We start from the raw sequence: 17,429 nt of genomic DNA, 5'->3' as shown, positions 1-17,429 counted from the left end.
AAACTACATAAATGAGAGGCGCAATATTCTTATGAGCCTGACCATTTAGCCAGCTCAAATTCCAGAAACCATTACCAATTGTGACCATTATCGAGGCATTAAAAAGGTCAATATCCACTTGTTCACAGGACACTCAAGACACTGGGAAACCATTCCATGGTCTGTCATCTTTCCATTGAAACCACAACCAATGAAGTCTAAGGGCTCTCGCATAGAACTGTAGATCTAGAATACCAAGACCGTCCAAATCTTTTGACTTTGCTATGATTGTCCAATTGACAAGACAATATCTTTCCAATACTTTATCTAGATCTTCCCTTCTCCAAATGAAGCTTCTCGGAAACAAATGTGGGTATGAATTTTGATAACTAAGATGTTGTTTGTCAAGGCTCTGGCTCCTGACTTCATCTCAGATATAGTGTCCATAAGTTAATATAAAGTGATTTAAATATCTATTTTAGTCTAGCAGATACTCATTCAAACACCTTAATATACTTAGCTACAATTTTACAAATTTTTAAAGCTAGAGATACCCTGCTCTGCCGCTAATTTGTGTGCAAATGGAATACAACCTAACCTAAATAAACTACAATGGATGAATCCTTCGGTTCAGGTCCATTGTGAAAAGCAATTCTGTTAGAGCCTGCTGCATGCCTCAGCAATTCAGTGTGAAAAGCGCATCAATGGCGTCCAGAAAAGAACAGCTGGTGTAGTAATGTACAATGCCTTCAGATACGAGCGACCTCTGCTAGATTGCAAAATGTCCGGACTCCTGGGAGAACAGAGTGGCAGGCAGAGGTGCTAGGGGGTAAAACAAATCAAGGAATGAAAATTACACGTGGACAACAAAATTGACGCGGCAAGCGTGCAGCGAGGAATCGAAAGCTGAGATCTTCATGGTGTCATGGCGATGGCTCGTCGTCCGATGCCGCGGACATGGCGGAGAGGCGGCTGGGCCGCGGGTGGAAGGCGGCGCGGCGGCGATGGTGCTGCTGCCAGGGAGGGCGGACGAGGGACGCCAGCGCGCGCCTGACGTGGTCGCCGCCCTCCACTGCCGCGATGCGCACCAGCGGGCTGGCCATCGACGGCCGCCGCGCGTCGCTCAGCCTGCTCGACACCGGCGCGGAGGAGGGGAGGCGGCCTCCTTGCCCTTGCCCCCTGTGCAGGGCGCAGCGGAACGAGCCCGGGTGCGTCGTGGGCGAGCACGCGCACGCGCGCTTCCGTGGCGGGGCTGGGAGGCCTCTAGGCGCCGCGGGAAGCGCGAGGCGGGCGGATGGGGTGCCGGCCGGTGGGTGCGGACGCGAGCTGACCCCGCGGGCGGCGAGGCTGACGCGGCCACTGGGAAGGAGCGCCGGCGCGGCGGGGTGCGAAGATGCCGCCGCCTTGGCGCTCGGCGGCCGCCGGGCCGGCGTGGCGGCTCTCGCCATCATCCAAAACGCGGAGCAGATAAGCAGAGCTTGGTCAGCTGTGGCAACTGATTTGCGGTGATGCACCAAACCTAGCGTGGCGGCTGCCGTGCGATATATATAGGCGGCGGAATGGGGGCGCAGGCAACGCGGTCCAAGTCCAACCCAACCAAGAGGTCTGGGCCCGGTTCGGTTGGGCCGCGGAAACCGTTTTTTTGGTCGGATTCTGTAACTTGGAATCTTGGACTAGTCTTCTTGTGGGCCTGGGAGAGGCTAGTCTCCGGTGATGACCATTGGCCATTGGGTGCATCTCTCTTTCTTTCTTTTTTTCTTTCTAAAACATTGGTACAACTCACAAGGACATACTCACACAACCATACATATATGGCTATATAGTATTTAATGAAGACCCGAGATGTAAAATTTAGAGATTGATGAAATTATCATAAATATCTTAATATCGACAGATTCATCGTGTACCATTGAAAGAAAATCTTACCTTAATAAGATACATATGGAGCAAACTAGGAATTTGATCCCAGATGAGTAATGGATAAACTACCTCTGCTAACCATCCAAGTAAGACTTGGTTGTCGAGTGCATCTCTTCCGTTTGTACTCTAACAAAAGTCCCTTTTTCTTAAAAATACAAAAAATCTCTTTTCTGCATATATATCATCAGATACCCAATAGCTACTCTCTCAACTTTTCTAAACAAAACCCTACCCTCCAATGAAAAAAAACTGACATTAACAGGGTCCTCGAACCTCAAGTTTGGTGAATAAGCTATACAATAGCATATTATAAAATTGTCAAGAGAAACTGCACATTTTTTTTCCACATGCCCAATCCAAATACTACCTCCGATCAAAACAAGGCCTATTTTATTTTGAAAAAGACAAACTTTGAATATTTTAACAATAATTAATCAAATTATATGCATGTTTAATATATAAAAGCTATATAACTAGATTCATATTTCAAAATACTTTCACATTATATTAATTTATAGATATAAATGATATATTTTATAGAAAAAAATGGTTAAGTCTACTTTTGAATATTAGGCCACAATAAAATATGTCTGTATTCTTGAATGGATGAAGTATATAATAGAAAAACATAGACAAGTTTAACATAGTTAAATACTCGTTGTCCTAGGCTTGCTCCTCGCTAGGCATGCTAATCTACCCTCATTGGGCCCACTGGGCTATACATAGTAGTGGACATAGGGGAAGCAAGTAGAGGGCTGTTCTTCTTCTTTCTCCTCCTCCATCTCATCTCTATCCTCTTCTCATTCTTTTCTTGAAAAATGGAAGGGAGCTTAGGACCCCTCATATATGCGCTCAAGGGGTAGGGGCTTCAGCCCCCCCCCCCCCCCCTCCAAGATCTGCCCCTGGCTATAGCGATGGAATATAAGAAATAATCCATTTTGTCAACCTATATGATAGTCCGAACACTCATCAGTCTTGTTACATGCGCAATTATCTTCTCATTGGAGCATTAGGGATGGCAATAGGTCTGTACTCGCCGGGTAGTGCCACTTCGTACCTATGTCAAAAAAACACGCCCGTTACAATATCCATACCCACCCATAAGTACAATATTCCCCGTACCGTACCCATGCAGGTAATGGGTACCCGACGGGTTATCCACACCCGAGAGCCACGACAAGGCTGGCGCGCCCCGGCCACACTGCCCCTCGACTCCGTGCGTGGAGGGAGGAGGTAGGAGTCTGCCATCTACGACCGATATGGGGAGGAAGCCCGAGCTATAGGTGGGAAGGAGGAGGCGAAGGGGGTGGATATCGCGATGCACACGCCGCTGTTCTACGCCACATGCTATGTTGGCGGGATACTTAGCATCGACCTCACCCACCTCGTCAAGTGCAACATGCAATTCGTGGAGGCGACCAGGATGGGAACTGGTGGTGTTGACCGATACAGGAACGACGGGCCATGGGCAAGGGGGCATGAGATGACTGAACAAGTCGGTGAGGGCGATTGGGCGAGGCTGAGGCATGATCGCGCAAGTGCTGAGCCACTAAGGGCCGAGGCCAAGCTAGAGCGGCCGAGCAAGAGCTGCGGCCATGCGGGACTGCGGGAGCGAACGAGCGGCTAAGTGGCGGCTAGGTGATGGGGTTAGGGAATAGGGACCTAGGGTTACTAAGTGCCGGTTGCATGGGTTGTTTTGGCTATGTGGGCTGAATCTACAACATGTGGAAGGAGGTGGGGAACCCATGGGTAAATGGGCTCAGATACTACGAGAATGTACTTGAACTTGCTCCTTCTAATGGGTGAGGTTTTTGTCTATTAGCAAACCTGTGGGTAAGAAAAATACCCCATGCCCCATCCCTCATGGAGTAATTACCCGTCAGTTAATGGGCACCCATTGCCATCCCTAGGAGCATCCTCTTCTAATGTCTGCTTCTCGACATACATGGGTTGATGGTGTATGCCATTGCACCTATATAACAAAAATATATATTGCTTTCTTTCTTCCTGCTGGTGCACTTGAACTTTTAGGAATGCAAGAGCTTACGAATCATTAGTAGTTCATAAAAGGTTGTTCAGGTTATTGGCAATGCTGGTGTAGTCCTTAATCCTCTTGTCGACTTGGGCTTTTTTTAGACTGATATAGGCTCCATCCTGCTCTACAGACCTACGATTTGTTCAGTGTCTCTTGTCACTACTGTAGGTCATGGTGCTCCACCATTTGTAGCATGCAAGTTGTGCCTTATCCCGTACGTCTGTCTCATGCCGTAACCTCAAGCTACGTGGTATCATATTTTTTAATTTTCCCTAATAAATTCAATCAAATATACCTGCTCACCCGCTTCTTGTCATGATCGCAAGGTGCGCATTCCTGACTCCCACATCCTTACCTTTCGACCCACGGCTTCATCGGTGTCTCTTATCACTATTTTAGGTTGTGGCGCTCCACCATTTATAGCATGCAACACGGTTTTGTTGGTTTCTCTTGTCATTATTTAAGGTTGTGGTACTCCACCATTTGTAGCATGTAGGATGTGTCTTGTCCCATATCTTTTTCTTTTTCTTAATTAACGTTGTAATATCTAGCTTTTGAGAATGAAAGTGGCACCTTTTAACTTTACTTTACTAAGATAATAGATAGATTGAGCTTGTATTTGTATATCATAGAAATTAAACTAAACAAGGATAACAAAGGAACAATGTAGGTGGTAGAAATAATTTGTAGATAGAGGGGAGGTGTACCGCAAATGCAAACTGTTTCTGGCCATTTGCATTGCCTCCTGAGGTGACTCAGGGGCAACCCCCCACCACCTCCCAACCTCGGTAACACCCTCGCTACGGCCACCTCCGCCATCGTTGGTCGGCGATGGCCAGCGATGATGCCAAGCGGCAGTCGTCATGGCTTCCACTCTCCTTCTCTCTCCCTCTCATCTTCCCCTTTGTGAGGTTGTGGCTCCGATTGTTGAGCCCAACAAGTATATGGTGTGCCCAGCAGTCAGATCCACACACATGGAGCACCGGATCTGTGGAATCGATGGAGAGGCTCGGTGGCCTCATGGTGTGGCGGTCGGATCCACACACTCGACGACGTGATGTAGTGGCCCAGCGGTCGGATCCATGCCCCTAACAGCTGAATCCGTGCACCATTCAATTTCCATGTGCATGGTGGTGCAACGGTCAATTCCGTGCACATGGTGATACGGCAGTTGGATCCGCACACTAGCGGCTGGATCCACGCGCCTGACAATGCGGCGTGGTGGCTCCACAAGTTTTTCATGATGACGTACACAGTGGCGCCACACAGGTGCTCTGCCATGATGACGCGATCATTACCAGAGTATGATGATGTGGCTAGTCATGGGCTACCGTGGTTGGGGCTGAAGTGGTTGCCAACCCGAAGTTTACGATCCAAAGCAAGATATTGTCGTCGACGACCATCGACCTTGAGGTCCCTGTGCAGCATGCTGCAGGCGTGGCAGTGGTGGCTTGACGATGCTACAATTGTGTTCGTGTGCTTCGCGGCGTGGTGGCTAGATCCACTCAGCCAGATCCTGCGCTCCCGACATGCACGATGGCCCAATGTTACCCGGTGCCAGGATCTTCACGTCCGGCACGGATCTGTGCATGGGAGTGCTTAGGCAGTTGTCGTTGCCGTTTTTCCAATTCTCCTTGAGACTCCACCACCTCCTAGTATTCTGTCCCTCTTCTCATAGTGCTTGTTCTAGTCCGGGCATCCTGCAGTCTTCTCCTCTTGCTAGATCTATCTCCTTCCCTAGATCCAACCCGCGAGGAGCTTTGCAGTCTTGCGCTGCTTCTTTGGACTATGTGTGCTTGAGGGGGTTACTTTGCACTTTAGGTTCGACTGACTTTGTCCCCTCTTCACAATTTGGGGTGGGAAGACATGGCGAAAGCCTTGTTTCGACCTCATGTCGATGCCGCGCGCTGGCGACACCCAAGGGGGTCATTTCCCTTGTTAGAGGTAGTGTTGCGGTGCTTTTTGCCTTCTCTGGAGTTTCTCCGGGTGAAAACACATTCCATTTGTATTTGGATGGACGATGGTGGTGTCTTTGATGTCATTACCTCCTTGGAGGCGTCGTACGGGAGTTGTTCTTCCTCGTGTTTTCTGGTTCGGTCATCTTGAGTCCGACCTTGGGTTGTTTGGCGGCGAGACCGACCATCTTAGGCCTATTGTATCTAGGTAGACAGTCAGGTGTTGCGGTGCTTTAGGCGTAGTTTAGCTAGGTACTTGTTCGCTATGTTGTGATTTTTGCTTGATTTTTCTGAATTAATTGAGCGTTGTTAGCCTATTAGACTTTTCTTCTTATTAGTATAATTGATAGCTCTCCTACTGATTCGTTTTTTTCAAAAAGAAATAATTTGCAAAATTTACAGTTGTATATTAGCGATCACGTTTGCGCATGGATCCGTTGCAGGATCAGACGATCAGTTGGTTTGTTTCCTCAACTTTCACCACCAGTGCCTAGCAGCTATTCAGAGCTTCGAACAACAGTAGTGAACGGAAACAACAGAAAATCAGAAACAATCTGCTATTCAGATGTAACTTGTTAACTCTGAACTTCTGAAGCTGCCGCTGCGCAGCTCGACCCAAGTTTACAGCCATATTGGGAAGGACATAATATCCACCAAAGTTCAAAAGCAGCTTCAGCATTAGTATCCATCAAAGTTCAGAAGCAGCAGCAGCATCTGTTTCTGTAACATACGGTGCCCTGTACTATGCACTGCTGTTCTTCTCACATGCAGGTGATCAAGCTTCGGTTCAGTTCGCCATGGTCTTTTTTTCAGTCAACTGAATTGGTCATGGAGTTCTGATCAATCAGTATTCGGTACTCGTATTCTCCAGGTCGATTGATGATCTACAAATAGATTGTGTCAGTACTCTTTGATCTGATTAGTTCATCATAACAGAATCCTTATCTTTGATCAAATGTCTACTGAGCTACACATTTGTGCCTAACCTTCAGGTTTTCTTTTTCCTTTTTTTTTTGGTAAAAAAGACAGGGAATCGGGTTCTAAAGAAAAATAGAAGATTATGCTTCAGTTGAGTTTTGATGTATAGTAGTGGAGGGTAAGCTAAACAAGGACAGCAAAGGAGCAGTGCATATGTTGTCTGTATTTAGCAACCAAGCAATCCATTGAAGGTGAGAAATTGGAGGAAAACAAGCTGATGTTTCACGTTTCACCATGCCTCCCCATTCATCCGTTGCAGACTCTGATCAACCAGTTTGTTTTCCTCCAACTCACTTTCAGTGCCTGACAAGAACATCAGAACTTCTGAAACTGTTGCTCTGCAGCTCGACCCCAATTTATAGCCATCTCGAGAAGGAGATGGTGGTATCCTTCAGAGTTCAGAAAGGGCAGAAACATCTGTTTCTGTTAAACTTGCCCTTCATGCCAATTATGCCTCGTCCTAACACTGTTAGAAAGCTGTCACATGCAGCTGATCAGGCTACAGTTCACTTCATCCACCACCGTATTTGCGTATTCGCCGACGATTTTGGGAACTCATGAAAAATTATCATTCTGGAAATGTTGTGAAAATATATTGAATAATAAGCAATAGAATACTGTGAATGGCACAAGAGGTTTCTGAATTAGTAGTGGTCTCAAAAATTATTGGTCAGAGTTTCAGAGACAAGCTGCAGCTGTATATTGTCTTCCTCTTTGTATTATACAGAGCCTCAACTCCATCCCAGGTACGGTACTTCCTCCTCTTCTCCCGACAGATCAGTACTTATTATTTCGGCCCGAATAATTAACATTAGTTACTACTAATCCTCTCTTCCCCTTCTTGATCAATCGATTGATCAACTCTCACCATCCATCCATGTCTCCAAGAAACGGCAAAAATTAAACAAGCTACTCAATTAACTCGTGCTGTTGATTAACCCCTCTTTGCCCCGAGGTAATCGATCGGGTTCTACTACATGGATTGATCATGCATGGATTCACCTCGGCTTGAGGCGGTCCAAGGCGATGTAGGCGATGACGCGATACCCAACGAGCAGCAGCGCCATGACGCAGACGTCGACCCAGTGGTTGTCGAGCCCCACGGCCTTGATCGCCGGGAACTCGGCGACTGGGCACAGCGCGTGGCGGCCGCCGGCGCCGTCGCACTCGTAGTACCCACCGCCGCCGGGGAACTGTATTCCGAGCAGGAGGCGGTAGCAGTAGAAGCTGTAGTTGAGCCACCTGAGCCAGGCCACGAACGGCGGGATGTGCTGCACGTAGTACCCGCCGGCGATGAGGAAGATCATGGTGATGACGGACGCGAGCGTGGTGCCCTGCTTGACGTCCATGAGCACGGCGCCGATGGCGAGCCCGAGGCTCTGCGCGACGAGCACGCTGTAGAGCACGACGGCGAGGGAGAGGAGGAAGGGCCCGGGGCTCGGTTCCAGCCCGCCCATCCAGTAGAGGATGAGCACGAACGCGGTGGGCAGGCCGAGCTCCATGGGCAGGTCGGTGGCGGAGCGCGCGGCGAAGTAGGACGACAGCCGGTACATCCCCGACGACCGCTCCTTGAGCAGCATGGGGCGCTCCAGCGGGAACGTGAACACGGCGTTGTAGAGCGGGAAGAAGCCCCAGAAAACGGAGAAGAAGAAGATGAGCGCTGTCCGGTCCTGCAGGTGCGCCGCCGGCGTGCGCCACCACAGAAGCCCCGCCAGGGTCGCCACGCTCAGCACCTGGAAGATGCGCAGCTTGTTGAACGACTCGTGCCGACGCTCCTTGAGCCCGCGCTGGAGCAGCACCAGGAACTGTCTCCACCACCCGGTCGTCCACTCCGCCGAGGACGAACCGCGACGCGACGCCACCTGCCCGCCGCCCGACGACGCCGACACCGCCGTCTCCCGGGCGCAGACGTCCAGCTTCACCGCTGGCGCAATTTGACGCTCGTACGCGCCCGCCAGCTTCGCCCTCACCTCCTTGTGCTCGCTCTCGCTGCCTCCGGTCACCGCCGCCATCCTCGCCTCGCCGCCCTCGCCGTCGCCATTCGTCGTCTGCAATGCGATACCTGCATGCACAGCGCACGTCAGCACAGTGATCGACCAGACAAGCTCCACAAGATCGACAAGTGTCGGCCATTGTTCACAAAGATTGAGCCACTGGCGCATGGATTTTTTTTTTTCAAGATTGGAATGGAGAAGGGAATCAGGGAATGCTGGGTGGGGTGGATCCATGATTGAGAGTGGACGGAGCAGTGTGTGCCTGTCCATGTCTCCCTCTACCCAACCCAAACTCCATCATCGGCGTTGCCAACTTGCCATTTCTGCTCCATGAGACACTCCCCTCCTAGTGGTGACCGACGACTGGCCTGCACGAAAACTAGCCGAATTGTTCCGAGGATTTGCGTAGCTAGATTTAAAAATTTATTCTTTCTGGTAATAGTATTCTTAATATTCGGCTATGACCCATTTAGTCTACTTTACTGAGTATTTCCTTCAATCATAAATACTTTAAGTTTTAGATAAAATCTTTTGCAACTTTGGTCATTAGTAACTTTTAAAAATATAAGAGAATTTTTTTTTCAAATGCCTGTTTTTTTTCAGTGACAGCTACGGCTCACAGCTACCTTCAACCTCACGCCGCTCACGCCCGACGCCTCCGCCCTCCTCCGGCCGTCTTTGACGGTGGTCCCGCTACCAGATCCATGACCGTAGTCTCTCCCTCGCTAATCTCTTGTCTCTGCTCACCCCCACCCCGGCTCCTCACCAGTCATCCTCCGCCGCCTTGGCGTTTCGCCCCTCACTCGCCTCCTCCACCAGGTCGGTCTACTTCTTCCAACCTCCTCTAAGTTCGGTAGCCAAGAAAGAATCCAAATCCTGAAACTCCTAACCCTAACCGCGTCACTGGCCATCAGAATCGATCGTATGATCCTAACTAAATTTCATGTGTCTGAAATTTACGAAGTATGTTAAAATATTTAGTTTTCGTGATGGATGCTCGCTCGTTGTGATCGTGACGCAGATCAAAGGAAAAAGAAGGAAAAGCAAGGGTCGTTCTCCTCATTGGACCCCCAATGGGCCAGGCGACCAGCTGCATGCGCGCACCGTATCAGGCACACGATCTCAACACATTTGTTTGTGCTGCTCACACTCCCCTACATGTATGTGCTCATTTCTTTTTGCTTCTTTATGTATTTCTGGGACCCATGGTATTATTCTGCGCTTTATTTTGTTCTTAGCTTTTGTGAGGTGGTTAGCTGAATAACTAGTGCCTGAAGGACCCGGTGCCTCTGCTTTTTTTTTTAGCATTAACTGAAATTCGATCGGTGTTCGGGTCGTTAGGCTTCTGGCCTGACGATCCATTTCGTAAAGATATATATGGTTGTGTAAAGAAATCGTCTCCTCAGGTCTCAAATTTGAGAAATTACGACATAAACGGAGAGTATGTTTTGGGCAAATGGCATGAGTGTGCCCTTTGCAATGCTGGAGAGTTGTCCAATTGAAAATCTTCGATGGCTTAACCAGGGATGAAAGTTGAATTTCTCACTCACTCTGACTGGCTAGCTAGTGAGGAGAACGGATGACGTCACTTTAGCGCAGGGAATGGAACGGCACATGCCAATGTGCCCTATGAATTGGAAGGTATCGTAGAAAGGCAGAAAGAGAGAGAGAGGAGATAGAAGGAATATTTGTGTGCGAGTGGGTGGGACGAGGTGCATGGGGGCGTACCGTTGGCGAGGTCGAGCATGAGATCAGCAGGGTTGAGGGAGAGCGGCGAGGCGAAGCCGACCGAGGCGAAGTATGAGAGCGCGTCGGCGGCGCGGCCGTAGTAGACGGGGCACCCGTCGGCGGACAGCAGCAGCACCTTGTCGAACATGTGGTACAACCGCGACGACGGCTGGTGGATGGTGACCACCACGGTACGGCCGCCCTCGGCCGCCATCCGCCGGAGCGTGCCGACGATCCTGGCGGCGGTGGTGGAGTCGAGCCCGGAGGTGGGCTCGTCGAGGAGCAGCAGGCTGGGGTCGACGAGCATCTCGAGCCCGATGCTGACGCGCTTGCGCTCGCCGCCGGACAGCCCGCGCACGCCGCGGACGCCGCCGACCATGCTGTGCGCGACCTTGGTGAGCCCCAGCTCCCGCACCACGGCCTCCACCTGCGCCCGCTTCTCGCCGGCGCCTAGCGAGCGCGGCAGCCGCAGCAGCGCCGTGTACCACAGCGTCTCGGCCACGGTCAGGTGCGGGTACAGCACGTCGTGCTGCGTCACGAACCCGGTGCGCCGCTTCACGGCGCCCGAGAAGGGCTGCCCATTGTAGGTGATCTTCCCCGACAGCAGCGCCCGGCTGCCGTGCCGCCCGCCCAGCGCCGTCAGCAGTGTCGTCTTGCCGCTCCCGGACGGGCCCAGCATCGCCAGCATCTCCCCAGGCCGCACCACCCCGGACATTCCGCTGATGATCGTTTTCTCCCGCGCCGAACCCGCCGCCGGTAGCTTCTTCTTCCTCCCATCCCCGCCGCCGACTGTCACGCTCGCCGCCGCTGACAGCATCTCGCACCATCCGCCCGCCGGCTGCCGGAGCTTCACCTTGCACACCACTTCCTCGAACTGCACAGGACACAAACACGTACACATGCATGTACACGTCTCATCACCATATGCATCCTCCAAATTAAACATGTACGTACATACACACAAATGCGCATGGACGTGCATACTAACACACACGTAGTACACGCGCATGTATACTATATATACATATATGTACATATAAAACTCAATAATTACCTTGAGGACGAGAGGGTAGGAGTTGGCTGTGGGGCGGAGGCGGGCGGTGGTCGACGACGGCGGGGGGCTTGAGGTGCTGGGATGGACGACGGCGCCAGAGGGGTTGGTGGTGGCAGTGGGTGTGATGGTAGCAGCAGAAGTAAAAGAGACACTGCTGCTGCTGCTGCTACTAAAGGTGAGCATGTTCGGAGGAGGAGGAGGTGTTGCTCGGTGGTCACCACCTCCTGCTGTCTGGTGCTCATCATGCTCCAGCTGCAGCGCCATGGCGATGTGTGCTCCTGAGGTGTTATCACTTCACGCAGCTAGGTGTTGCAGTAGGAGTTTGATTCTGATGAAGAGATCGATGGAACAAGGAGAAAAGGGCCGGGTGATCAGCTGCTTGGTTGTGGCTGCAAGGGTTGTTGTGGGGTGGCTGCAGGCCCATGGCAAGGTATTTATCAAGGAGAAAGGGGACATTGGCAAAAGCAAAGGGGGCCAGGGGAGCAACACTTGTCGCTCTCACTTTTTTATTGGCCAGGATATATGGCACCCGGCTTAGCCAGTTAGTTTGTGTTAGGGGCTATTTTTGTTTTTTGGTTTTTTTAAAAAGTCGTGATTTTGGTTTTTCTAAAAAAACTGGTTTTGAATTTTAATTGTTGATTTTTATAATAAATTTTTAATTTTTCAGCATACCACTTATCAGAAAAGTTAGCTACTACTATTAGCTAACTTCTCAATTTCTAGTTTATTTTCTCATAAGCAGATTTTTAGCTTATACAAAAATTATGTTTTAATAATTTCGTTTGTTTGAACTTCTAACTTTTGAAAAATTAAAAATAAAAGCACAAACAAATAGACTCTTAGTACAGTAATACTTATCATAGCTAGTGATTAATTAGTACCAATTTGCAATTAACAAGTTGTGTGGTGTGTGGAAAGTAACATCACTAGTTCACCACTAGCGATCCAATTTCAGGTGGCAGTTACAGGTTTACACACATGGTAGTTGTAGGTTTTGTTCCGGGGGATGGATGCATGCATGGCCATGGGTATATATGATGGGTTGGTGGTGGATATTTAGTAGATAACATATCCTTTTTCTTTTCCTGATAAAGGATATTTAACTGTGAAGCGGTGGTGCTCATGCATGTTGATTGAACTGGACAGTTTGTTTGTAACAACTGGAATTTATCTGGTTTCAGCATTCACTATAGCATTCTCTTACTATTTCACGTTGCATGGAACATGTTAATTAGAACTTGAGGTGTACGATACTCCCTCCGGTCACGAAAACAAGAAGTTTTGACCAGTATAACAATTTGAAATTTGAGCATCAAAATCTTTCAAAATATATAGATTGGAAACACAAAAAATGATAGATGTAGATTTGTCTTGAAATACATTTCATAAATTCATAACTTTAATTGTATTTTATAAATATATACCAATACAAAGTAATTGTCAAAGCTATGTTTTGGAGATGGTGTCATTGTCCAAACGTTAAGTATTTTTTGTGATAGGAAGGAATACTTCTTTTGTTCATTTTTGCGCGTCACCGTTTGATTAGTGTGTATGCATGTATGTATGTATGTATGCATGTATGTATGTATGTAGCCTTTTGTATTCACAGGTGTACATACTCCACCTCTAATGAGCGTTTAGAAATGATTATGTACATCTTAAAAAGTAGTATATACATCTTAGAAAATATATATATATATATATATATATATATATATATATATATATCATAAAGTATTATATACATCTCAAAAAGTAGTATATACTTCAATTATAATGGGATCACCTATGGTTGAGTCGGGAGTATGTACTTTAGGGAGTATAGACTAGTTTTCTTATATATCATAAAGTAGTATATACATCTTTATAGGTGAAATATATATATTTTTTGAAATGTATATACTTTTTTAAGATGTACATACTCTTGTTGGAGCAAAAATATGGATCTTCGCGCTAACACATGAGCACCTTGTGTGCAATTCTGGACCAGAAGTTTTGACCAGGGAAACCTGAAGTTTGGATGCGAATTGGATGTTTCGATCACTTGACAGGAAGTTTCAGTATTTTCAGATCACTTCATTTTCGTGGAAGCATACGGCTAGTTTTTGAGCAAACTAGCAAAGGGATAATCCCACCAACACAAGGTCGGATCGAAGCCCATCGTGGCCTTGCGCAAGATGGCTTTGGGTATTGAGAACCCTAGCAATAGGAGGAAGAATAAGGGGAAGAGACTACATGAGAGGAACTAGAGTAAAATAGATGCATGTTTGTGTTTGATCGATTGTTGGATGGATTCAATCGGCCATGAGCCCCAATATTTATAGGGATGGATGGTCTTACCCTATTTAGAGTCAAAATCTACCAAAACTCCTATTCAAATTTGCTTCTATCTATTCCCAAAATCTCGAATCCAAGTTGGACCAGAAGTTCCAATCCAAAACTGGAAGTTCCGATCGGCCTGAATGTCCGGTTTCATCCGGATATGGGCTCTCGAGTTGAACAAAAATATTTACCTAGAAGTTTCGATTCAAAACCGGATGTTTCTACAAGATTATTAAACCGGAAGTTCTAATCCAAAATCGGATGTTCCGACCTGTTGAATTTTCTAGCGCCAAAATTCTTGACACTATGTCAATTTCGACCATCAACACATCATTAACCCTAACCAAAGCCGAGCTAGCAATAGACAAACATACTTTCACTCATCTAATCATCTACTTGATTACTAAACTGAATTAATTTATCATGGTGTTCAACAATTGGGCTAATCAAGCACCCAAACACATAGCCATGCCCAAGCTATTCCAAACTGCTAATTTTGGTCTTCAATACATGCCCCTCTGTTTTTTGGTAAAGCTTGCTTGCTAAAAAATATTTGCACAAGTAAATAACCATGAACAATATGCTAATGATCTTTTACCTTCTTTGAGACCATGATCAACCAAGCATCGGCTATGTATGCTTCTTCGGTCGATGAACAAATTGCATCAAGCTTTTATGTATGCTTCCTTCATCCATCAATCATTCGAAATTCCAAAGGTAATGTAAAAACCGTACCAACATCCATACCTTCGTTAAGCAGAGCACCATCTTTGATTAATAGAGAACCCTCATCCATTTGTATTTCATCATCATCAATACTTGGTTCTTTAATCTTCTTAGGCCTCCACACCTTCTTGACAAGTAACATGGGCTTGACCTCACTAAGAACATGATCCTTCACCTCCTTAGCCTTTGCTTCTCTCAATTCTTGCATACGTAGCCTTTGCAATCGACTCTTTTGTGAAAGTGAAAGGCCATTCACATCTGAACCATGTGTAGTTGTTATCTTCATTTCCGCACCATGCCCCTCCCCCTTTGTTTAACACTTGAAACAACATTAGTAGGTTGTTTTTGTACCTTCTCTTTCTCAATACTTGGCCTTTTCTCTTTTGATTTCGGATCTGATTTCTCGCTTGAATTAGCCTCTTCCTTTACACAATAAATCTTTTTTACCTCCTTCCTACCTCTCCCATTATTTGAGTGATTCTTTGGCTTTAATCGGCCCTCTCTAGGATGAGATAGTCCATCAAACACCCGTGGTCTAGGTGCTGTCCACCCTGGATGGAACGGCTCAAAAGGCATCAGAGGTGGCATCCATAGACCATACCAGCCCCACGACGGACAAGGAGGAAATACTATAGGAAAAGCTTGCCACGACATGGACATTGGTGGCCCAAAAGGAGGATACAATGCTGCTGCACGAAAACCTTCCTATCGTTGATCCTGACCATCAAACTCATGCTTTGTAGTTATTCCCAGTCGCTTAAAATTACCAAACCGACCAATAATACTTGGGCCGGTTTTCTCCCTCTCATACTTAGCCATAAGTTGTTTGAATATCACCTTCGGCTTTACATTCTATGTAGCTCTAGCAGTTGATGCTTGGATACTATCCTTGTCTTAACTTGTTTACTACCTTTAGGGACCCAAACCATATTCTTCTTTTTCCCTAAAAAATTATTAGCCTTTTTAGTTCTATGATTAATGAGCTTACTATCTAGCACTACTTCCTTTTCTTTGGTTGTACCAGCCTTTTCTGGCCAAATTAACACTTTCTTGTCTTCACAATTAAACATACTCACAGGAGAAATTGTTCATCTACTTTATGCCCCTTGTCTATGATTTGCAAACTTCAATCATCCTTCATTAATGGTCGATTATAACTGTCAGCGAAACACATTGCAACCATTAGTACTATGAATAAATAAATTGTGACACTTGCAATATGAACGCCCTTTCAACTCTTCATGTGATAGCATAACACGATGATCAAGTGACCTAATGTGTTTTTCTTGCAATAAGATATCAAAAATCTGACTACACTATACTTTTTCACTCTTAGCCAACTCCTTTATGGAGATGGCTTCAAAGCTAAACAAACAAATGATTCAGATTTGATATCTACCCATTCGGCTACACACTTATTTGTATTCCCTTTGTCCAATATCTTAGAGTTATTTTTCACTATATTAATATCGGTCTTTTCAAATTCTTTCAGCCTCGACCTTGCATCTGTAAATCCAAAATAATCATAAAACTTATGCCCCATTTGTGACCAAGTGTAGACTGAGTTTAGAACAAGTAAAATAATCGGTATGAATACAATTCCTAACAAAGATGATGGGAATAATTCTAACTTTAATATATCATCATTGTCGGCCTTCCCATATGGCACAATAATTTGACCGACAAGTTCCATAGTGGTTTTACTATGCTTACTTGTGAATTTTGCAAGCCCTAGTACTTTAAAACCCCACTAATATGTGATCGCATTATAATATTCAGAGCAGGGTCTTCTAAATATAGATATTGCACTATCAAATTCTATTTCAAATTTTCCTTGCAACGCACTATCAATTTGTTTATTCATATTACCTTCTCTACCCAATCTTTCAGAATCATTAAGCATAGAATCACCAAGAGATTTGTGTATCAAAACTATAAAACCAGATTGGGGAGTAGATAACATAGTTGCAAATCGTACTTCTTTTAGCAGGTTGTCGATGGATGGAAACTCTTAATTTTAATGACTCTTTGCTTTATTTTTTGATAGCACGAAAGCAACCTCATTTGCAATTGCTTCTTCAATCATGCTATAATCTCCTTCATATAATTCATAAGGCGCAGACATGTTGCCACCATCGGTATCCACTATACTCATAGGAACGATCAAAACACTCTCATCTCGGTCTTGATCATCAATTGTTGGAGTATGAAATTCAAGTGGTAACAATATAGCCTCAACCGTATCCGACCGTTCAACAAGGGCCGGCCTTTGTTCTTTTGCTAAAACTAGTTTTGATTGTTTATTGGAACTAAAACGTTTCTTCAAAATTTCATCCATTTTCTGACAAAAAGCTACAGACATTATATCCGCTTTGGCTTCTTTCTTGACACCAGATTGCCCCCCAATGTTTTGTCTCTATCTCTTGCTCGGCTAGAAGCTGAGTAGGTTTTGAACTAGCTTGTTGCTTTGGGGTACAAGTATGTGCTTGTGATGTAACACACGGATACGAAATTGTGGGCTGCACGCACATATGGTATATTTTGTTGAGAAACATTAAAATATGTTTCTGGCAATGAACTACAAGGAATACAAAATTTTTGGGTTGGTGTGGGAGATGTACCATATGCTGCGGTATTGTATGGAGGTACATGCATACTCCCTAAATTTTCCTCTATTCGGCCATAATCATTAGCGGCATATGGAGCCAAAATATATGCATTAGGGGTTGCATATGGTT

General features: G+C 46.4%; 2 protein-coding genes across 2 annotated transcripts; both read right to left on the bottom strand.

Moving 5' to 3' along the window:
• Positions 1-684: 684 nt before the first annotated feature.
• LOC133895912 (uncharacterized) lies at positions 685-1,488 on the bottom strand. Its single transcript, XM_062336437.1, has one exon. The coding sequence runs from the start codon at positions 1,428-1,430 to the stop codon at positions 903-905; it is 528 nt and encodes a 175-aa protein (XP_062192421.1). The 5' UTR covers positions 1,431-1,488; the 3' UTR covers positions 685-902.
• Positions 1,489-7,428: 5,940 nt separating this feature from the next.
• On the bottom strand, positions 7,429-12,065 carry LOC133895911 (ABC transporter G family member 14-like). The gene is made up of 3 exons (XM_062336436.1): positions 11,644-12,065; positions 10,590-11,463; positions 7,429-8,929 (listed from the first exon to the last, which is right to left on the bottom strand). Exons 1-3 carry the CDS (start codon positions 11,905-11,907, stop codon positions 7,866-7,868), a joined length of 2,202 nt encoding a protein of 733 aa, XP_062192420.1. The 5' UTR covers positions 11,908-12,065; the 3' UTR covers positions 7,429-7,865.
• Positions 12,066-17,429: the final 5,364 nt, after the last annotated feature.

Source organism: Phragmites australis, chromosome 16, assembly GCF_958298935.1.
Source record: "Phragmites australis chromosome 16, lpPhrAust1.1, whole genome shotgun sequence".
NCBI lineage: Eukaryota > Viridiplantae > Streptophyta > Magnoliopsida > Poales > Poaceae > Phragmites > Phragmites australis.
The sequence above is the reverse complement of the archived record's forward strand: the minus strand, read 5'-3'. Positions and strand labels throughout refer to the sequence as shown.